This window comes from Cheilinus undulatus, linkage group 9 (genome assembly GCF_018320785.1).
Source record: "Cheilinus undulatus linkage group 9, ASM1832078v1, whole genome shotgun sequence".
NCBI lineage: Eukaryota > Metazoa > Chordata > Actinopteri > Labriformes > Labridae > Cheilinus > Cheilinus undulatus.
The window spans coordinates 38,681,829-38,705,523 of NC_054873.1; the positions used below are offsets into that span (position 1 = coordinate 38,681,829).

Below are 23,695 nucleotides of genomic sequence, written 5' to 3' on the forward strand. Positions count from 1 at the left end.
GTGCTGTAGGTAGTTCAACAGGAGGAGGCTACATTTCTGTTGACCACAATGCTAGCTAGCTAGCTGACAGGAAGACGTGCTTAGCTGGCGGGCCGTTAGGTTGATCCAAAGTTTGGTTGAGACCCCGATTTCAATATGGAAGCCTCAGCGGATTGGCTTCAAGAGCTGTTTGAGTCCGCATATTGTAAGCAGATGGCTGACGTCACACGGGGTTTGTCCAATTCTTTCCTCAGTCTATGCTTCAACCACTTCATTACATCTTCACCACAGTGTCCACACTGCTGTTTGCTGGCTTTGTCTGCCCTAAGTGTGTGTGTTGAGTAGTCTTAACACAAAACACACAGAGTGACTGCAGCAGGATAGATGTATTGATAAAACAATCAGTTACATTCTAGTTTTATAACAATAAAGTCTGTAATGATTTCTGAAGGAGCATAGATTTGATCAGCTGTCAGTTAAATTTTCAAAATTAGATGATTTTTTTTTTCAAGTGTTTTGGCCATTGGTAACCAGAGGTTACTGGATACAAGCATAAATGTTCACAGACATTTAGGGGCTGAATTACTGAGGAGTTGTCAACATTGGATGTGGATGGAAAACAGAAAGACAACAGTTTTGACCACCCAAACACTCGATCCACTCCAGACTTATGTCTGGTGGAGAGAATCACATAGAAGTATCTGATGGCATTGTGGGTAATGGTAACCTGGCATTTTGAGGACTGACTCCCGTATAAAGCATTGTAAACTGATACAGCAGCTTCTCTTCTGGTGTGTTTCTGAGAATGTAGCTGCTGTGTGCTGCAACATTCAAGATGTCCTCATCTCTTCTCTGTCTAAATTATTCATGTTGGTAAACAATTAATTATCATCTGTCATCCTTATGACCATGATATCATTTAATTATGTTGATCTAATTTATTTTGTGCACATATCTATGAAGGATCCTTCATCTGATGTGCTTCACACACCAGGATTGATGTTACTGGAATATTAGGTAACATTTGGATTTGTGATATAGCAACACACAGTATAAAAGAGATACATACTTAGTTTCTGTCAGCCGTTAGACTTGCATGACATTAAATATTTGCATTCATTTTCAAGTATGAAAATAAAATGCTTCAATGAAACACTGAAGAGACTTTACTTTTAAGTTTACTCTTTTTCACCACAGTCATCTGTAGAACCTGGCGGCTCAAACAAAAAAGTCTCATGAAGCATTTTACCTCTGGAACTTCCATGACTCTTGATTAAAAATAAGTTCAAAGTGCTTGATGACTGAAGATGTTCAAGCCCTGATGATAATGTGAGGTGAAAATGTCTTTAAGGGGAAGCTACTGAAGTCTTTTTATCATCAGAGGCTATGGCAATGCTTTTAGAGGACTGTGACTGTTTATAAGGTGCTGGAAAAACTGAACAAACATGAAAAGGATAATGAAAAATCAAGGACAAGATTTTTCTGTTTATATCTGGATTTATTTCTAAAGCATTTATTAGAAAAGAAGAACTGAGTACCAGAACCTCACGATTTCCTATAGGTTAGGGTTATGAAAAGGTTACAAGTTGATAAGTTTCCATCCTTCTAACACTGTGTCTGAATATCCGTGCAGGTTAACTGAGTTGTGTACAACTAAAGCAGACAACGTCTTCTTCAGCGTTAACCTCTTTGATGACTTCAGTTTGATTTTCCTGTTGGCTTGCTTTTCTCTTTACTTTGGTTTACTCTGTCTGGTTTCTGAAGTAGTCTGTGGTTGATTCTTTTCTTTCGTCTAAGCCTCAAAGCCCTTCTCCTGCAGCCATAGACCTGGCCTTTCTCCACTTCACCTTTCTTTCCATCCTGCAGACACACAGGCGTTCATGCATGCAAGCACAATAAAACAAACAGGTACAGGGGGGCCAGCGGGAGCCTGCATATATGCTCTTCCATCAAGGCATGCACATCTTTTTTTAATGCCAGTGTCAGTTCACATCCTATCTATTACATCACATCCTATCACATCCTATAACATCCTTTAGTTAAACAACTTCCTTTCTTCTTCATAATAGAATATGGAAACAAGAGGACCTCACCTGGTAGAGAAAAAGGAAGAAAGAGAAGAAAACTAAAACATTTGAATGCTGGGTCCTTTGCTGGTCACTGTGTAGATCATCAGTATGGATGTGAGGGCACACCAAATGTCATGTTATCTATAAAAGGGAGGCCTGAGTAACATGGTAACAGAGATGGAAAAGGTACATGCCTATTGTACTCAAGTAAAAGTACAATTACTCTGGTTACTCTAATTTAAAGTTTACTTAAGTACCGACAACTGGGTATCTACTGAGGAGTTGTACAGTAAAACTGAGTATTTCCTTGTTGGTAAGAACAACAAATAATAGATCTTCAACCAGGTTTTTCAAGTAAAGTCAACCCTCTAATAACCTAAAACACACAGCCAAATTGTTTTTATAACACTCATATTGAGTTAAATTGAACACTTCAAAAGTGTCTTTATTAGTCCACACTACATATACTGTAGTTAAATGACACTTCTGAAAGTCATTGAAAGGATCTGAGGCACTCAGAGGGATAGTTGATTAAAAAAAACATCCTTTATTTCATCAGGGCTACAGAATTTATAAAAACATGCCAACATGTCTCAGCCATACAGGCCTTCATCAGGGTAGTTACAAGATGGCCACAAAGCTGCTTCTTTAAAGGTTCTTGTCAGGTCACATGATTACTAGAAGTCACATGACAAAGTTAGTGGTTACACAGTTAAATGATGTAAAGCAACCAATTAAATACGCAATATCAAAGTACATTGAACAAAACTAATTAAAAACCTTTATTTAAATTACAGGAATGTTCTTTCTAAATTGTTACTAAAATTACTGAAAACAAGAAAAGCTACAGAAAAGCAGAGAAGTCCAGTTCCCCATTTAGACCAGGACATATTTTTTAATGTATATATCCAAAAAGACTCACATCGTTAGAGCTTTTTTAATTCGTCTAGTCCTCTGATTGAACTTTGAACATGCTCAGTGCCTGATATTTTCAGAGTTGCAGCCACCATGATTAGCCTCTTTCTTATAAATTCATAGGATATTGTGGATAACTCCTTTTAATGGCGTGTTTATGTTTGGCCAATCTTGCCTTCAGTTCTCCCAACGTAAAAACCCTCACAAGGACATTCAAGTCTGTAAACTACAAAGAGGTATTGCAGCTTTTAAAAGACTTGATGTTGAACTTATGACCTGTTGTGACATCTGTAAAGTTGCTGTTTCTACACTTGTGGTTACCTATTCTGGTGTCTAACCAGGTCTTTTGTGCCTTGAGGGGTCTGAAGTGGATGGTAGGAGCATCAGGAAGGGCTTCTCTAAGAGAAGTTACACTTTTAATATCTCCCAATTTCTTTTAATTACTTGTTTGATTTGGTTTTCTTTGCAGCTAAACTGTGTGTTCTTGTAGGTTCTGTCTGAACATGACAGTGGGTTGGTGTTGTACCAAACTTTCAACTGGAGGTTGCACTACAACTTAAATAAATCCATCTTTTTTTTAAATTCATTGGTTTTGTTTGTGGGGGCAAAGGTTAGACCTTTAGACGGCACAGAGACACGACTGGGCGTGAGGCCTGATCATTCTGGTCTTTCTCCTGGGGTATCTGCCTTGGCTTTGGGCTTTTCGGTGACTTGCCTCTGCCTTGTCTGTCTTTTTTAAAATATTAATTTTAGCTCCTTTTCTGAAAACTTTGTAAGCTCTAGATAAAGCTTTTTTGGCATCTGTAGTTTGTGGGGAACTCTTAAGCAGTGTCTGAAACTATAATGCTCTCACCTTCTTTTGAGTATAAAAATAAAAAGATAGTTGGTGGCCATCTTGTGAATGAGAAGCAGATGATCCCAAACATTCATATGAGTGCCTCAGATCTCTTCAATGACTTTAAGTTGGATCCTCACACTGAGGAGCACCACAGGGACACATATATTTTTTTCAAGCATATTTTAACTTTTCAAAACCCATGTAGCAATCCATGAATCTGCTTTCTGATACTTTTGTGTCAGTGTGTTATTATTTTATGTGACATGACAAATATTTTATAGGACAGAGCAGCAAGATGGGTCTCCTCTGGCAAGAACAAAGCAGAGAGACAACCTCATGTCAAGGCAATGCACACTGATGAAGAACATGCTCTATGCGTCCTTTAGGAACACCTAAAGTCACAGGCACGAACTCTAACTCTGTGGATACCTTCACTCATGGTGCAAATGTGTCTCACATAAAGAATAACATCAGTCCACCAGAAAAATGACTGAAAGAATGAATAATATTCAAGGCCCATCCCTGTCTGTTTAAAAGAACATGGAACAACTTTACATCCCCAGATCCTATGTTAATAGTTTTGGATTATTATTTCTCATTTAACCTCAGGGAGGGAAGGGAAGGTGGAGGGAAAAGGTGTGCACATGTGCCATAGGGAGAGGAAAAAAGATACTTCATCTGATTCTCTGTCTTCATGTTTATTTTACCTGTGAAGTGTGAAAATAATGCTATAATTGTATCTCACGTTTAGTGCTCCTAATGTCGCCTAATAAATGTCATTTTTAGTCTCCAAGCATTTTGATGTAGAGGCTGACGCCTGCAGAGGCTCTGCTTGCTGTGCAAATGTGTGCATAAGTTTTTAAACACCTGGTGGTAATATCGTATACCCTGGTATGACTTGGGGAGATTTTGACTGATAAGAAAATGAATACTGCCCAATCCTAGTAGTACAAGGGCTCTGTCACTGCCAGGTAGACTTCAAAATGCAAGCTCAGCAAACAGTCTTCATGTCAATTCACGGTTCCTCTGTGAAGCCAAGTGGTAAATACTCTTGCCAAAGCCGTTTGGAAGGCAAGCAAAAACATCTTTTCTGTCTTTTAATAGAAATAGATGCATCCACACTATCTCCTCATCAGCTGCCATTGTCAGGCCTGCAGCTGCTTAAACTTAATTATGCCAGTAGTTAGTACCTTTATCCTCAAAAGATGCTGACTGCTCTGATCATTCTATGATTAGGGACATCCATTTCAACATGAAGCTTTGTAAGATGGATCCACCTGATAAAAATGGAATCTGGCCAGTCCATCTGCTTTTCAGGGTTTATCTATGCTTGATATAACACAACTTGTTATGTGCTTGTTTATCAGAGCGCTCTAGACTAGTGTTGGGGAAACAAGATGGGATACACATACTTGGGATGTCATTGAATATGATGTATAACTCCTATATGCAGTGTCTGAACACTTGAAAACTTGTCTGGCCTGTCAACCACTCCAAACCCAGTACCTAATCAAACATTCACGCCCCTATACCCTGCCTATATCATCATTGTGTCCTTGTAGTTTGACTCAAAGCAGAGATTTTTAATGTAGTTAGAAGCTCTGGGATATGCTATTTTCAACATTTCTATCCCACACAGAAATCTAATAGTTAAAAGGAAAGCTTTATATTTAACACACACTTTTAACTCGAGCCTCTCAGAATTTCACAGCAGTGAAAGAGATCTGGATTCTAAAGTATTGCTCATGTAATTCTGTCTGTTAGAGATTTAAATAGGCATTGTTTGTTCACTCATTAGGGACAACAAATCGTTGAAAGCTGATAATATTTCAGTGTTGTGTTTACAGCTGCACCTGTTGTGCCAAAGTGGACAAAAACTCTATTATTGCAGCTTTGAAACATACGCAGTAAACTGCCTATAAAGCACTTATGAGCTGCAGTGGAAAACCAGTCTGCTCCCGCTAACATACAGGGCCTTTTTACATTAGCAGCTGACTGCAGTATTGTTTGGTAATGCTCTATCCAAGGGGCATAAGATGATAAAATGATCAATCTAAAATGCTACATAACTGGACCATTTATTACAATAACAGGCTTTATCACATTTTCAGACCATTTAGAGGAATGCCTGATTACATTTTGAGTAATGATGGCGTTGTAAGTCGTACGCTCCCTCGTCTGTTTACACTTCTTACATAATCGAAGACGTCTTCCCAGAATCCGAACGTTAAAACAAGCTTCAGCTCAGTCGTCCTTCAGAAAACTGCAGGTTCTCTACATACTCTTTCTCTCCTTTTTACATTTCTGACTTTCCGTTTCTGTTTCTCCTTGGTGGGATTTATTCAGAGTTTCCAGAGTTGTGAGCTTTTGCACATCTTCTTTGTTGGCTTCAGATCTTATCAAATTGAATTGTCCAGAGGCTCGGGTCAGTGATCCATGATGGTCTGCCTTTTTCTGACAGGCCTGATAAATACAGGTCCTGATCTTGCTCTACCTCTCCATTCTTCTCTCTGCCTCATTCTCTCTGTCCTCTCTATCCACTTGCCCTCTGCCTCTCTAACTCACCTTTATAACACATCTCCTACTCCTCCTTTTATTTTGGTCCTGTAAACTACATTGCTTTTTTCACCTTTCTCTCTGTCTATGGCTTCTTTCAGGGTAAAATGTAATGCTCGCTGCAGTCTGTCCCTATGGAATTGTGTATTTATGAATGTTGGAATTTGTGAGAATGTGTCTATGTGTGTGTGGGCTAAAGGACAAGAGCTGCACTGACCTTGGACACCGAGTGTTCTCTCTGCCAGCAACCTTCCTATAGCCTCTCTGTACACACTGGGGGACGAGGAGCATACATGGGTAGGAATACTCACACAACCATGTATGCGACTAAAACTTTAAACACTGCATACCGGCACACACAAAGCTCACATCACCACACAGGGAGAACAGGAGGTGAATTCAACCATCCAGATTACAGAAAGGACAGGGACTCCTTCATACAGTATATGTGAGGGTGCATGTAATACAGTGTATTTAACTCTAAGTGTGTGGGCGCGCGCGCGCGTGTGTGTGTGTGTGTGTGTAAGAAAGCTCCTCTAACAAATGCTCAGTAATGAATTACCAGCAGAGCATGACTCTCTCCTCCTAATCCCCAAACTACACTGCACATGAATATTCACACACACAAACACACAGCTTGTTTAAATGGTATTAAGCCAATTTCTTTCTTTATCTGACATGCGTGCACACATAGACCTTCAGGTTTTGCTTTAATGCACACAAATACTCACATCAACAATCCAACAGTCCTCCTTAAAGAGATTAAAGAGAGGGAAGAGGAACAGACACTGACACTTTTAGTGTCTGTGTGTGCAACAAACTAATGTAAGTTTAGTTTGATAAGCAGTTTTAGTATGAGTTTTTATTTTATAATTAAAATTTTGGCTCCACATAATTATGGGAAACAAAATACTTGGAATAAAATACATTCTGGTGTACCATGTATTATATTCTGCAGTTTTTCTTCCAGTCTTTATAGACTGGAAGAAAACTTTCCTCTTCTCTTCAACTACAACATTTGTTCACTAACAAGACTGCCAAAGTCCATGGAAATGTGAATAGACTTTAGTTTGTCTAGTGCTTTTCTAGTTGTCTGACCATTCGAAGCACATCCATTCACTCCACATTCACACACTGATGGCAAAGGGGGCTGTAGAGTGACGTTGTTGTATACAACAAGAAAAAACACAAGTTATCTAAAGTTAAATAACTTCTTAACTGTAAATCATCCACCAACATCATTTTTCCTCTTGCAGCCTGTCATTGTGCTGTTCTAATGGTGCTATCCATGCCTCAATTGCCCTTACAGTAGCGTTTCTAGGGAGCCTGGAACTTGGGTGGCTTATTTTTGGATTAAATCCATACCAGGACATATTGCACTGTGATAAGCTTTAACATCCAGTAGAGTGGTACAGTCATGATGTTATTTTGTAGGCAAATCCTGGAAGTTAGTGCAGCATGGGTTCCCTCGGCAGCAAACCTATGGGATTTTTTTAGTGGGTTTTTGGATCATTCCTGAAAATAAGTTCTTTGTCCAATAAAATTCATGCAACTTACACATTTTTTTCATAAAGATAATCTTCATAAACTGATAATATAAGTATCATATCTGGTTCATTAATATAACTGACAAAAGTAAAAAGCGAAGGTCATGCTATATTGAACAACAATTTAGTCCTAGTTAGCTGCCCTTTTGCAATCGTCTTTATTAAAATGTGAAAAGACATACAATTCAAAGGTGGGGCACTTTTCTGATGTATTTTATGTTGTGGGACAAAACGTTAAAATCTCTTGAGCTTGTGTTCACCACAGACCTTATTTCAGGCAATACACCAAAAACTCAGCCAAAAATCCCATAGATTTTCATACGAGAGAACTGGAAGGGCTAAAATGCTAACTCACTTCCGCGTTTTAGGACTCATTTCTGCACCACTCTATGGCAGGCTGTTCTGTCATGCTTTACCAAACAGTGCTAGTCGTTATCATGCAGGATATGCCTGAAGAGCTCATAAGGGAGAGAAAGAGAGCCCGTGATGTGGCCCTCTGTGTCACTGCAGACAGGATTGGTTTTTTAATAATCGCTCAAATAGAGCCAATACAAAGAAGCTCAAGGACTTTATTTGTACATTTGGTAATATTTTGAAGATTTTTTGTCACAGAATGATTATTTTTTCACTTTTGGTCCCCAAGAGATGGGAGAACAATTTTATGCAAAAAAGGTATCTTTCATTATTGTTTACTGTGTGTAACAAATGCAAATCTTTGGCATTTAATCTCTGTTTAGATCTTTCTTTTGTCTTTATAGTCCCATAATGTTTTATTTAATCATCAAGTGAAATTAAAGCAGGCTTTTTAAGACACTATGTCCAGGTGAGACAAAATGGTTTACAAATAGCTTGAGGTTAACTAATCCAATTCCAGTGGTGGACAGTAACGGAGTACATTTACTTGAGTACTGCACTTAAGTACATTTTTTCAGAATTTCTACTTTACTTGAGTATTTGTTTTTTGGAAACTTATGACTTTCACTCCACTACATTTCAAAAACAAATACTGTACTTTCGACTCCACTACATTTCTAGGAAGCTTGTCGCTACTCGTTCCGTTTAGCTTCAGCATAGCTTTGTAGTCAGATGTTGGGGTTTCTCTTTTCTAAAATGCAATTGGCCACATGCTGTGCTCCTCACAGAAGGGAACCAATCACAGTCACCACTCACACCTTGGATGGATTTGGAAATAGGCTACATCATCCTCGCTCTGTGTAGCAAGCTCTCCCACCTTCATTCAAACAAAACTCAACAATGGAGATGGCAGGAGAAACTCAAGCTGAAAAAACAGCACACCCATGGCCATATCTCAGCTCGATGTTTGAGATTTCAGAAATGAGGAATGATTCATATCATATTCATACACATATTTTTGTAGCAGAGTGGTTCTACATGTACGTCAGTACATCATTAGGTACTTTCAGAGAGTTACAAGGTTCTGTGAAAGCACTGAGAAAACAATACAGCAATGTACTGATATTAGAAAATGTACTTTGTACTTTTGAATACTTAAGTATTTTTAAAAGTAAGTACTTTAGTACTTTAAATTGAATTTCACCAAGCAACTTTTACTTGTACTTCAGTAAGATTTGACCACGAATATCAATACTTTGACACAAGTACTGAAGTTGAATACTTGTCCAGTTCATATGCATCCATACACATTCACATGCCATGGACGCAGCAGTGGGAGTGCATTGGGGTTCAGAGTCTTTCCCAAGGACACACTGACATACAACTGTCCAGGATCCGACAACCTTCCAGTTCAGACAACCGACTCCTGAGCCACAGCCATGATCAGCTAAAAGTAAGATGACATGTTTATCATGTCTTGTAATCACAAGCTCTCAATGTAATCTTTTCTTCATTTGTACACACCATTATCAGAACATCAATTGTATTTTTCTTTTTTATGAACAAAACACACAGATATAAATTTTGTCAAAGACTCAGACAGAAACTAAGCACACACTCTTCAAACACTCACAAATCCTCCATCACAATGAAGTGAATAAGACGTGGAGCAAATATTTGCCAGGATGGCTGAAGTATCTCAACAGTCTCCTCATTTTCATTCCCTCTTTGGTGCAAAAGAGATCATTGCTGTGATGTTTCCTCACTTGTGATCACATGTCACTTCAGCAGTGTAGCTCATAAGATATGAATATCTTACCCTAAGAGAACTCTTAAGTCCTTTAGAAAAAAAAAAACTACTTCCTGGGAGTGAAGCCGCTCTGCTTTGATTTAAAGCATGTGATGCAGGATTCATGGCATCAGATTGATCAATATTTGTGAATCCTTGATGAAGGATGGAGGATGGAGATGAGTGAAAAAAGTTAAGAAGCAGATGATGAAAGAAACAGGAGAAGAGAGAAGATGTAAAAGTTTAAAATAAAAAAAGAAATTAATTGGTGGAGGGTTGTTGTAAAGACAAAAATGACTGCAGAGCAGTTAGAGAATGAAAGAAACGAGGTTTGCTAGAAGTGAGTAAGGAATGTTGGGTGAAGGAAGCAGCAGAGGGAAAGGAAGTCCTAGGATGAAATAGTGTGCAGACTGTCGGACACTGCAGCGTGTGTTTGAACGTCAGAGGCTGTGATCTTTGTGAATCAATTGGTTAGAAAAATGGGGTGCAGAGTAGGAAAAGGGAAAAGCACAGGAAATGTACAGTGAAGATTTTCAAACTTATTTTAATGAGTCTGCTATTTCATGTGTCTGTGCTGCAGCTTTAAAAACAAAGTTAGGGAAAAACCTTGAAAACGCTGCAGTCGGCCAACTGAGAGGAGAGAGAGAAGACCGAGAGAGGGAGGGCAGTGTGTTTCCAGGGAGGAACAATTAGTAGCCAAATATAATCTCCCTCTGGCCTAAGGACTGTTTTTAGTCTGATTATTGGGTGCTGATGATGCACAGTAGGGTCCTGCAACCGCTGGATCTGATACTTGCAGCTTTTCTGGCAGAAACAGAGGCAACAAAGGGAAACCTGATCCAATTAATGCAGCATTTTCAAAACCATTTCTTTGAGATGACATCAACCCTTTTGGCCTGTGAAAAATACATTTATTGGCTTCCTTGTTAAGAGGGTGAGGAAGACTTCATCACATTTACATCTTGACAGGAAATTTGTAACTGCTGCTATAAGCAGGTTACAGCTAGCCTGTGTGGTCCATGCAGAGATCATAAGAAATGACACATCACGACTTGTTCATGAGCACAGGTAGAGAATTATCATTTGAAACAGTGTGTTTAAAACATGTAGCTGTTTTAACTCTCAGCTGAATTGTTCCCTCTCAGCAATTACAGTTAACTTCAAACGAATGTCTTTGTACTGCTGGAGTATCCAGGGAAAATCGTCGCACCGCTGGTTGTCTGAGGATTCGAACCAGAAACTTTTTAGCTGTGAGGCAGCAGCACTTATCACTGCTGCACAATAACACCTTGTTCTTCTTTTGCTGCAATAGCATATTTTGGGGAGAAAAGTGAATTGTTTGGTGATTTTAATTAAACATAATATGTAAGCTATGTCTTTTTGTCTGTTTCTTTTTTCTAGAGAAACATGAGCACAACTCTGAACCTGAACCAGGTTGAAATACACCCCACAGATTAATTATCACTTCCCTGTATGAAAGCCCTCACCATTTTCCCTTTGAGAGATTATAAAGACAGGATTTTTGTATGTTTCTGGAATCATCGATAAATAGTGAGATCTCATCCCTTTGGGCCAAGTTGCAAAATACAACAGTAACGTTCTACACTGAAGTACTTCTCTCATAGGAGGAACATGGCATAATTTGAACTGTAAATATTAAAAAGGTTTTATAGGTGACAGGTAGATTTTCCCATCAAGACAATGAGCTGATATTCTCTCATGCACACAGTTTGAAAGGAATATCGAGTTTCGTGTGGAAAGTTTCATGAGCCACATATTTACCGAACATATCTATCCATCCCTGTGCTGATGACATGACTGAGCTGAGATACAGGCAGATGGCAGACATCAGCAGAAGACTATTTCCCAGTCAGGTTCAGATTCAAAGCTTAACGCAACCTCCAGAGACTTTGCCTCGCAGAAGAGAAGGACTGATGTGATTCATTCATCATTTATCTCCAATGGTGGGACATTTTTTCTTTTCCCCCTAAGGTGTTACACTCCCATGGGAATCCTATCCAAGCCCTTTCCCTCACCGCTCTGACGTCAACAGCAGATAATGATCAATGATAATACAGATGTTGATGCTGAAGGTTTTAAACGTTCCTGTATTCTGAGGTGGATTAGCTGCTGTTTCATGAAGTGTCAGTCAGTGTTTTTACTATAAGGCAAACTGTCAGGCAACTGACTAGGACCTCATGGTCCAAAGAGCCTCAATATATTCTCAATAAAGGTGTGCAAAGTAAAATGTAAGGTTTATAAAATTATTTTGGTGATTAAGACATGCATATTAAATGCACAAGAAGGACCCTCTCCCCAACAGCAAGTTCTGAGCCCCTCAAAAAGCCCAGCTCATTAGGTTAATTGGGGACTCTAAACTGTCATTGGGAATATGAGTATGGCTGCTTGTTTGTCTCTAAAACTGCTTTCACACATGTTCTTCAACATGTGTGAAGGATTCGGAGAGCTCTTTCTCCAAGAATTCCCCAAGTTGCTTGTCCACACTCGTCTCACACAGCAGGAAGATTTCCCTGTCAGGAGAGGAAGGGGAAAACACTAGGGGGGTGGCATGAAAAATCTAGTTAGAAAAATGTCTGCCTTCACACATGTAGGTCACCCAGAATATTTGGGAAACTGTCTGAAGCTTTGTGCATTTGTGAATAGAGCTCAAGTCAGCATTGTGGCTGACTGCTGACTAGGGCGTGTTCACAACCTCTTGACCAATGGCAGCTGGAATCAGCCCAAAACTGATTAAGAGGTAAAAATAATTAAGGAATGGTTTTATCTAAATGTCTTAATAAGAGTTATAACTGTGTGTAAGAGAATATCAGCTCATTGTGTTGATGAGGAAATCTACCTGTCACCTAAAAAACCTTAACAGTTCAAATTATGCCATGTTCCTCCTATGAGAGACGTACTTCAGCGTAGGACGTTTCAGTTGTACTCAGCACCATGGATAATGATGTAGTGATAGTGTAGATGAAAGGCAATGCAGTAAACTTTTAAGTTGTTTGCTCATTTTATTCATCAATCATCAGTTTATTATAAATGATTGTTTTTATCTGTCATTGGGCAGTTTCCAGTTCTGTTTATCAATTTTAATATTCCATGTATTTTTTTATTGTAAGCTGTGATAGAAGTATTTGAGCTTTATTTGATAGAATTACCAATACTCTAAGATACATGGGAGACATTTTATCTGCCTATTTCCATCTGAACGTTTACACTTTAACTCAACTTGTAATGTTTTCAACACTACACTTCCAATTAATCTCAAAATAAACATCACCTGAGAAAAACATGGCTTTTTTTTATTATCAAGACATGTCTTTTGTTAGCCTAGGTTCATGTCATAACAGGAAATAAAGGATCGAAATAGAGTCTAAGGAACTTCACGGAGAGGATTCCCTTGGATTTCCCTGCGCAGATGCAGTGTGTGTTCAAACCCCAGAAACGCTGCTGGATTCATGAGCATGTAGCCAAAACTTACAATGAAGGAGGCATGGCGCATCTGTTTGACAGAGAAAGTCAAGTAGGCATTACCTACATCTACTGGTTCATGATAAATAAGCTTTTGAATATCTTATTCACCTGCTTAAATGAAGAGTGTAAAGGCATAGGCTACAGCCTAATTGAAGCGGTAGACTGAATTTAAATAACTACGGTAACTGATCTTCTATCCACCTTGATACTTCAAACACTCTGCTTGCTACATTAACAACCTTTGACCCTCTTTTATTTCCGATCATCCTTGCCTGGTCGGTTCGCTCTTGCAGCAGTGACACATGTTCCGCTGAATTTCTGTGGGCAGCTACGGGACCTTCCGACTAACAGTGCGACAAGATGCAGAGTCAAGTCTGGGACTGTCTATGTCCACTTCAGCACACCCCCTAAATATAGTCTACACCAAACTTCGTTTATAGGATGCTGCATCTGAGTGATTCATTTTCGCGCAGTGACTTCCGTCCCAAATTACTCCAAAGCAAAACGACTAAATACCTCAGGACTGCAGTAACAGCGGTGCATTGTTCATACATTTAAGTTTCGACAGAATCTCTCAAATCATGTCAGAAGGTGCACTTACTCAGCAGCAGAGCAACAGGCAAGAAGAGGAGGCACGCTGAGTTCATCACAGATGCCATGCTGGCCCGGCAAGTCTTCCTCCACCCTCAGGAGTTTCAGCTTCACACCAGAATTCCAAAGTTGTCCTTCTGTGGGCTAACAAACGGCTGCCCGTACTGTCCTGCTCCGCGCTGGTCACGGTGTTTCCTTATGCCCGCGTGCAGCTCTAAACCCACAGTGAGAGCATCCACAGTGCGCTCACACACAGAAGGGGAGGGTGCGTCCGTGCCAATGAGGATGAGGAGGAGGAGGAAGGTCTACAGCTGCTCAGAGTCCCCGATGAGCTGAGCCGTACCTGGATCTGAATGAACGTGGGGATGCTGCGAGGTAGGGGGAGGGGGATTTCTGATCGGCCAGAGTTGGAATAACTTTGATTCTTATGTTAAATCTAATTCTAAAGCTCAAGACAGCACTGTGACACTCCATTACATATGTATGTACATATGCGCCTAAAATCTAACTAAAGTGGCTATGAACTCTAGAATGCGGCTAGACACAGTATGACATCAGGAGGTCGTGAGATGAATTATGGGAGAGCATAGAGAACACGAGAGCACGTTCCTCTATACCAGTTATTTTTTTCTTACTTGATTATCTGATTTTTGTGATTTAAGGCTCTTAAAGTTATAAAGGGGGCTGTGTGAAGTTTACATTTTTAAACAGGGTGCCTAAATGGCTACTGCTTCTGTGTTGGGTAAAACTTTAAAGAGTCAGAGTACCTCCTGTTAATCTGTCTTTATCAAAATTATATGGTGCTGATTATAGATTTTTTTAATCTTAAGACACTTTCCAAGGAGTGCAGGTGTAAAGTGTATATTTGTTTTATATTAAGTGTTACTTAAACTTCACATTTAAGATTCTTAAGACAAATTTGAATAGTGGTCCGGTTAAAGTTTCACTTAACATATTAATGAGAAAAAGTACATTCAAATCACATCAAAGTCAGGCTGCTGGACACACAGTGCTGATATCAATATAGTTGGAAGCTTTCCTAAACCATCCTTCTCTCGAGGGAATTATGCTGCTCAACCCCAGTCGCTAAAAAAGTAAGATGAGAAACTGAACAGGTCTTCTTTTATTTTATTCCAAAAATGTTTAGGATAAAATGAACTGTAAAAGATACAACAGAACCGCCCAAGCAGAGGGAAAACAACACAATGAAAAGAGAAAGTAATTTACACACTAGCCTCAATAATATTTTGTGTACAGCTCCACTCAGAACAAACTAGTGAGTGTAACTGAAAGACCTGGGTGCTAATAATCAACACAATACTCATCTCTTATTTGTGAGCTCTCAGATATTAGTCAAAATCAACTGTCTTTTAGTATAATGTTTGCAAGCAGATAATACAGTTTCTCCTCCGCTGTACATAAGAGCCACCCACAGTAACCTCTGAATGACTTAAATGGAACTGGTGTGGGGGTTAACTATTAAAGTAAGACAAGTAGTACAATAAGGCACTTGCTAGACACATCCAACTGAACAGTTCTATAGATAGGTCAAATTAACAGAACTTTAATTTTACAATCAGCAAATCAGTGTGACCACCCTGTATTTTATCCATAATGTGTGTAAATGAGCTGTACACAAATTATCATACACTTTAAATGTGATGAAATAGTGCATCTAAAACCTAAAGGCAGCTTTGCAATGGTTATTATTATAACTGATCTTACATGAGCAGGAATGACTTCTGAATTCAAATTTTCAGCAGGGTACATATCTGCAGTACAAGTGCTGCCTCCTACAGCTCGAGAGAAGCAACTGCACATCAAATTAACAAACATTACTTGGAATACCCAAACAAAGGAACAATCAGTAACAATAATATTTAGGAAGTATTTGCTATTTAATATGACTAGTTTGCCAGTTCTTAAAGAAATAGTCAAGTCTTACAAATACTAAATGTTTTTTTTTAACAAAAGGGACTGACATACAGAAAAAAACATGGAGAAGTCTAATCAATATACAGGGCATAGCTTTACACCAGGACGGCTGCCAACAAATATTTGGGCATCAAACATCTCAGATTTTACCAGGCAATCCTCCTTTTCAGAACCTTGTGAATTGTCTGTGACATTTCAAAATGTTATTTCTAGTTCTTCATAATCTTATTAGTTTCATACATTATACCATTATTTTTGAAAACATAACCAGACAGAAAAGGGATAATGAGATATGAGTTTCATTCTTAATTCCAAAAACAGACCAAAATTAGGTTAAATTTCAGAAGAACAATTCAACATGCTGTTCCTCTTCAAAGCAGAAAAAATATTTCGCCTGGCAAGAATGTTGTCTCCAACCTAATAAGGAATAACTGAAAGGGAAGTATGCAGCCAACACAACATGGCTTTGGATTTTATGTACTTTCAGTTGCTGGGATTGCCTTTGTTGGTTTAAAGAAGAAAAAAAACAGCCCAGGACAGCATAATCCTGTGTCGCAGCTGAATTCCAAGTTGAACGCTGGTCTGTCATGTGTTTGTCCGAGCCTGCCCAACATAAGATACATTAGGGCATTTTGCAAGGTTGATTGAACCCATATTCCAAATCCTAACTTGTTTGTAAGACCAGTCAGAGGCACACAGAAGAACTAAAGGAACATTTGTTCTGTGAACCACTCAGCCCAACATTCTTTAAGTCTTTGCATGTTTAGATGAAGAGACATCAGAGAAGTGCCAGGTGTAGGAAATCTGAAGAAACAGGGATGAGAAAAAGTGACAACCAGGAAGAGTCTACAGTTAACTTAAAAATCCAGAGCACTATTTTCATTGGTTACTGTAAACAACAAAAGTAGTCCAACAAAAACGGTTTCTATTATACAACTTGTTACTTCACTGGTGCACGTTGTTGGGAGAGAAATAAAACTGGGAGAAAGAAGGGAGGGAGAATGATTTAACTTTTTGTCAGAAGAACTGGAGAAATTTCTTGGTAAGCACAAGGTATGAACTGTCATTGATGAAGTCTTTTCTTCCACCTCCAACCAGCAAATTCCATCCTCAACATCCAAGAAATAGGTGTCTTAAGTTGTCCTGGTTGTTTTCTCCTCTCCAAAATGTATCACTGAACAAAAATATACTTCCAATCTGTAGTTATTTAGAAAATGACTCTTCTGCAGCAGGCTTCTACTGAAGGACTAGTGGTTAACAAGTCCCTGGAGCATCATCATGAGGCGTCGAGCCCTCTTGCTTAGTGGGCTGTGGGGGTCCTGCTGCATGAAGGCAAAGACCTTTGGTCTAACCTGGGTTAACACAATGGCCATGTGGTCTCTTGTCATGGGGTCACTGTGATCTAGATTCATCACTGCATCCTCCAGGTAACTAGAAAAAGGACACAGAACAACAGAGACATCAGAAAATGATGAAAAAGCAGACTAAATTTTCAGACAGGCAACACATTTAATCTGCACATGGATACAAACAGGAAGGAAATGAGTAGCAAAGGTCTTTGACCATGAGGCTGAGGCTGGATTAAGAGAAAGTCTTGATCGCAATAAATGACCCTAACACAGGAGGTTGTAGTCATGACAGAAAATAAATTCATATCTAAAATCTGAAACTCCATCAAAAAGAAGGGCAAGGATAACTTTGTGCATTGACCCTTTGAGCAGTTGGAGGATAAAATCGGAGAAAGGCAGATTTTATCTTTTTCTGTTTACATGTAAAACTCTGTCCTTGATCACCTTCTTTGCTGCCATCCTGCTGTGCGAAGGTGCACCATGTGTTTCTAACTACAATCACAGCAAAAATGCTTCAATTCAGAAGCATTTGTCCTTTTATTTCCATCTAACTGGAGTTACACTTATTTCATCCCCTCAATTTATTAAGTCAGACATCTAGTGGTCAGACTGTCCAGTAGTGCTCACCTTCTTATTGTCTTCACAATTTAAATGAACATTCAATTCTGTGTCCAAGGCACTACAGACTTGACTGTAAAAGTAAACGTTTGTTATTTTTATCAGGCCGTCTTGGAGAGATAATCAGGTAAAGTATCACATCAGCATGGTTTAGTAAACTGTCTGTGCAGTTTAAATCCAAACTGATGCCGCTGATTCACCCTGCATGGGAAATAATGGATGGTTAAAGTCCCACATCCCTGCAGCCTATTTCTGTATATTCAAGTTTCTCACCAAAAACGTTTATCATTTGATAACATTTTATTCGCCCTCATATTGTCATTTCATCATAATGTGAGTGTAAATGAGTTCATTAGGTCAGCTAATTACATTTTATCCTGCAAATTTCAATACTTTTTAATATTGGATTACTGTTTTTATCCAATGGGACTTTCTTCAGTTTGGTAGCGCTTTTAGCAGATGAGGAGGATAACTGTTCTGCAGCAGCTACAGTCAATGTTAAAACTCCTCCCATGAGCTGACAAATGCAGTGTTATTAAACATTTTTCCCAAGCTGACAGTTGAATGTACTGCATCTTGCTCTAATTTGATTAAAAATGCTTATGTGTGATGGGCTTTGACCTTCCTTTGCTAATTTGATTTTAGTTTGTGCACCAGTAAATGATAAAATGATGTTACATCATAGAACATTCATACAGGGCTGGTTTGACTTTGAAATGCAGATAAGCAGTCATTTTAGAGAGCTGTGTTGACACTGTGGTGTCTTTCTCCTCATTGCAGTTAAAAATTTGTTTGGTGCTGTTTCAAATGGATTTATTTGTAGGACACATTGCCAGCAACAATCCCAATCCCTGCTGAAATAATGTCAGCACACTTGTTTTATCCCTCAGCTTTGTCCATTTTTATTTGTTAATTTTTACAAGAGCAAAATTTTGATGTAAGGCAAAACTGCTGTTAAAGAAAGCGATGGCAAGACAATGTCACACTGGTTTTAATAATTTCTAGTTTTGATCTTGACAACTGGACCTCTCGCACCTGAACTCATACAACCATGAGTTTGCTGCACCACAAGCAGCACCACTCCTAACTGCTCTCATCTCTTTGTCCAGATGGCACAGAGGTGCACGAGAGTGTCGTACTGGCAGCAATAGGCAGCTGCAAAGTACATGCAGAAGTAGGGGATCCAGATACACAGCATTGCTGTAAAGGGACACTGATAGAAAAGATATGGGGGAAAAAGAGCAGAGAGGATACTAGAATTCATAGAATAGAGGGACACAGTATAAAGGGGATGTGGACTCTGAGGAGACTAATCTTCACATCTTGAAAGCAAAACAACAGTATAATGTTAAAAGAACAAAAAGAGTAGGTAGGAAAGCTACAATGACATGAAAGGGATAGAGTGATAGAAAGACTCCAAAATCTGCAATGCTATTCTCAGAATAATCCACTCTCCCAAGGCAGCCATGTTGCAGGACTACAGACGGAGCAGGGTGATGGGTCAGCAGTTTAGCACCGCTTAGTGCTCAGAGACCAGGAATAATGGACTTAGAATGGATGTGAGATAAGAGCACAGGTCTAAGCTAAAACTGGCTTTACAACCAATCAATGGGTGAAAAGAAGCCAGTTTCTGCAGAACAGGTGTTAAAAGCCATTCAAAAGATGTTTACCATTGTGTCTTTGTGAGAAAATGAACTTAGTATCAGGACACTGGGGAACAAAGTAACTAAAACAGTTATCATGTTAGCACATAAACAGGCTTCAAAGGTAAAATAAATGGCAAATTAGCAAAAAAGTAATTGTTCCAGATCCACAACTAAACCAAGCCAAAAACACAAGGTTATTTAGGGCTGGGTTTAATTTAAAAAAACAGTAGTGACACTAGTTGTTTATTTTTGTTTAAACTTTTTAAGTAGAAAAATTCAATATCAAGCCCTCAACTGCAAAAGAAAAATTAAATGCTATTCCAACTCTTGAAAGACTATTTATCGTCATACACTAGATTCCCAACTTGGAAAAACGACGGAAGCCTTATGCTAGTTAACATGAACTATTTTTTTCCTATATCACAAAGACCGTCAAGGCAGCTCCTGGATATTGATTTCAAAAACACACGCGTTGCTAGGCTTCACTTGTGTCTATCTGTTTTAACTTTGTTCATTCAAAAATAACCATTTAAAGACTGAAAATCCTCACATTCTCTTTTTGAACATTTATCAGAGCCTAGATGCAATATTCTAAAAAAATCACGTGGCCAAGTGCATGCTTGAATTTTAAAAACAAAACAAAACAATGAAAACCCTCAGAAATGGCAAGTCTACTCACCTAATTTTAAGCTCAGAGCGGGTTGTTAAGTTGGAGGAAAGCTGCTGAATGAGTGACAGCAACACAGGCTGGCTGAGAGGACAGGGGTGCTGCCCAAACACCTGCTGAGAGTCGATGGTCTCACATACATACAAGACCAAGTTCAGATCTGTCGCTGACAAAGCCTAAGGGAAGAGAAGGGGATGACATTTTATTCAAATGTTTTAAAATGTATGCACATCCAAACTCAAGTCTCAACATCTCTTCACCAGTAGGATCCTGCAATAGGCCTATTTCAATGTCCTTGGGCAATACATTGCTCCCATAAGCATACCATCAGCATGTGATTGTATTAGATTTGTTCCCTGATTAGTGCTGCACAATTAATCTAATCCCATTTGCAATGTCAGGCTGTGCAACACATAAAAAGCTGCAATTATTTTTCTATTAAGTAGTGTTTGGAAGGTCTGCAGAGAGGTCTTTTTTACAATAGTGTTACTATTGCACTAAGAAGGAGAAAAATATTGATCATAAAGCAAGTTTACTCATTACATTATATTGTAAGCACATTTGCATATTGCAATAATGTCCAGTATAATCACAGTTGCACACCGTCACTAAATCATGTAGCCCTGTTCCTGATGAGCAGTTTGAGACTCTGCTTTGCAGCCTCTGTAGTCGGGGTGTGACAGACCAAAACAATTTGGATGGCCTGATGATTACAAACAAGCTCTATTAGTGTATTATTTCTTCCATTTATTTAATGAAAGAGGTAAAAAGTCAGCTTTGGCCACAAGCCGCTTCCTTCTAACAAGGCAGGTTGTCAGCTCAAGTTTTTTACATTATTGCAGCTCAGCTCACACAAGCGCAGTCTGAATGCTGACTTTTTATGCAGATGCAATGCTGTAAAGTAAATGCACTACATGCTCATATTTTACTTTCCTATGACAAGTGTTGGATGTAAAGTTGTACAAAGTAATGCATTACTGTAATGGTGATTGGGATTTGTTCGTAAAGCAGTAGTGTAACACATTACTGCTGCTAGCTTAGTATTCACATTACAGTTATAGTAAAATAATAATCTTGTAACTTGTGTTACTGTAAATCCTCCATCTACGTGTAACACTGGGGCACAGGAAAAACAAATCAAATGTCTTTTTTAATGCTCACTCACACAACACCCACTGAATCAGGTGAGAGACATATCAGCTCGAGTCTATCAATATATGCTATCTGGGCTTTGTAGCCCTTATAGGTCCTTATAGTGTGAATTATGTGTGTATTAGTTTAAGATAAGAAAGTGTATGGTTGTGTTGCATTCTTCAGCTGAAGAGACTGCATTATGTACAGCCTTAAACCTGGAAATCTCTGTGTATGTGTATGTGTATGTGTTACCTGCTGGAAAGCCTGGTTGAGCTGGCCCTGCTGGAGGAGCTGAAGGATGTTGGCCTGCTGTGTTTGGTAGTCAAGATGTGCTGTTGGGACGGGTGTTCCAGCAGCTGACCTCATTGCCTGCATGATACTTGAAGTGACCACTGCCTGCTGCTCCTTCATTGCCAGGCTCACCTCCCCTTTTACAATCCGCTGCACATGACTAAGAATAGACTCCTGCAAACTGAAGAGCAAAAGAACAAAAGGGAAATGTATGACAGATAAAGAGTTATTGTCTGTTGAAAGCCTCTGGTAACTGTCTTCTTAAGCTTCTTAGTTATATTTATGATCAAATTTACATACTTTTTACTGTCTAGGACTGAAATCTGTCATTTAAATATCATCAGTTATTATCATTTCTGAGTTTTGGTGTAAAATGGCCAGGTTTATGACAAAATATATTTCTTACCACTCATAAAATACACCAAGTCCTGCCTATAGTACATGATCCATGACCTGTTGAATCCTCATAATGTAAACATTAACTCCTGCCTCTATGTGTGTCTCTCTCTCCTCTATGGTGGGTTTTATCCATAAACTGCCATTATGTTTTCTTATGTATTAATTTGCGGTCTCTTTCATTTAAACGCTGAGGGGGCTAAATATTAAATAAATATTTAACATATTACCCTGATGGTGCATGTGTGGGGGAGGGAGAGAGAAAGAGAGAAAGAGAGAAAGCAATTCAGCGTGAAAACCAAAACAAACTTAAATCTTGAGGCCTACCGCAGCTCGGTATAATTCTGGGTCAGTCCACAATGATCATAAAATCCTCTGCAGACTCACACTTACAGCTGTAATATGAACCAGTCCTGAGCGTGCACTCATGGATCAGTTCAGAGATGCTCTGTGCCTCGACCATCCCTTTTAAACTTTGAATTACAACACTGCCTCGTGTTTTCCCTACCATTCTATAAGTGGGGGGGTGCCCCGCCCCAACAACGGCACCCCACGCCCCCCTTGAACGTCAAGTCAATTTTATTTAATTGTATTTTCGATATAGCCCCAGATCACAACAGAAGTCATTTAAGGATACCCTATAGAGCAGGTCCCTCACTGGTCCTTTTACTAAACAAACTAAATAGCCTAATGTTATTTATTTTGTTTACATTAATGTATTTCATTTCTGAGTCCTGGTTTTCTGCTTGTTCCCTCTGACTCTATGACCAGAGCTTAGCAAACCCACACACTCACTGCCCAGAGAGCCCCGCCCCCTCCTCCCTGTGTCAGAGCTGGGGTTTAATGTTTGCTGGGATGCCTTGACTCAGTATCATGAGAGAGAGTTCTTCAATACAACTGATTTATCCTCTAAAGTTGTGTCTGACCGATGCCCCGCTTGTTTTGCGCCCCAGGTAGTTAAAGGAGTGCTAGATTTTGGCAGGGGATTGTAGCAATTGCACACAATTTATTAAATGCTTGCAACAAGTCTGACACTTGTAATGCAGTAAAATCCTGCAATCCCCCATATATTACAGTGCTAACTAACAAACCGGTAGGAAACGTGATTAAAATCAGCGACAGTTGGGTTCATGTCCGCACCGGCTCCCTGATCTTCATTCATCTGGGATCAGTAAACTGGCCCAGTAAACGACCCCTTTTGTCTTTTTATTCCTCGCGTGCATGTTTCTCATAGCGCCTGACACTATAGGCGATATTTATGATCGTTATTTACGCTCTTAAATAAACCCCATCCACATGCAGACTACAACAGAAACTCTTCAACCCACAGGCATAGAGACAACAGGAAATGGAGACATGCGATGTGTGTGGATAATAATAGTGAAGAGAGAAAAATGAGTAGATAAAGTCAGAGAAGGTCAAACAATCATCATAAAGAACATTGACCAAAATACAGAATCTTATGTATACAGTTTCCTGTACAGGTGATTAAAAACACATTTTGAATTGTGCTGTTGAATGTTTAGTAATCACAATAG

The 23,695-nt window shown here is 39.1% G+C and overlaps 2 protein-coding genes across 3 annotated transcripts in view; both read right to left on the minus strand.

Moving 5' to 3' along the window:
• nrn1la (neuritin 1-like a) overlaps positions 1-14,271 on the minus strand; it is an 89,609-nt gene extending 75,338 nt beyond the window's left edge. Inside the window, exon 1 of the mRNA XM_041796405.1 lies at positions 14,132-14,271. Coding sequence (XP_041652339.1) covers positions 14,132-14,189 — 58 coding nt within the window. The 5' untranslated portion in view covers positions 14,190-14,271. The remainder of the gene's footprint in view (positions 1-14,131) is intronic.
• A 966-nt stretch (positions 14,272-15,237) lies between these two features.
• The window catches only part of edc4 (enhancer of mRNA decapping 4), a 39,493-nt gene continuing 31,035 nt past the window's right edge, over positions 15,238-23,695 (minus strand). For both annotated transcript variants that reach the window (XM_041795504.1, XM_041795503.1), the window contains exons 28-30: positions 21,723-21,942; positions 20,349-20,512; positions 15,238-17,487 (exon numbers count right to left, since the gene is read on the minus strand). In XM_041795504.1, coding sequence (XP_041651438.1) covers positions 17,304-17,487; positions 20,349-20,512; positions 21,723-21,942 — 568 coding nt within the window. In that variant the 3' untranslated portion in view covers positions 15,238-17,303. The remainder of the gene's footprint in view (positions 17,488-20,348; positions 20,513-21,722; positions 21,943-23,695) is intronic.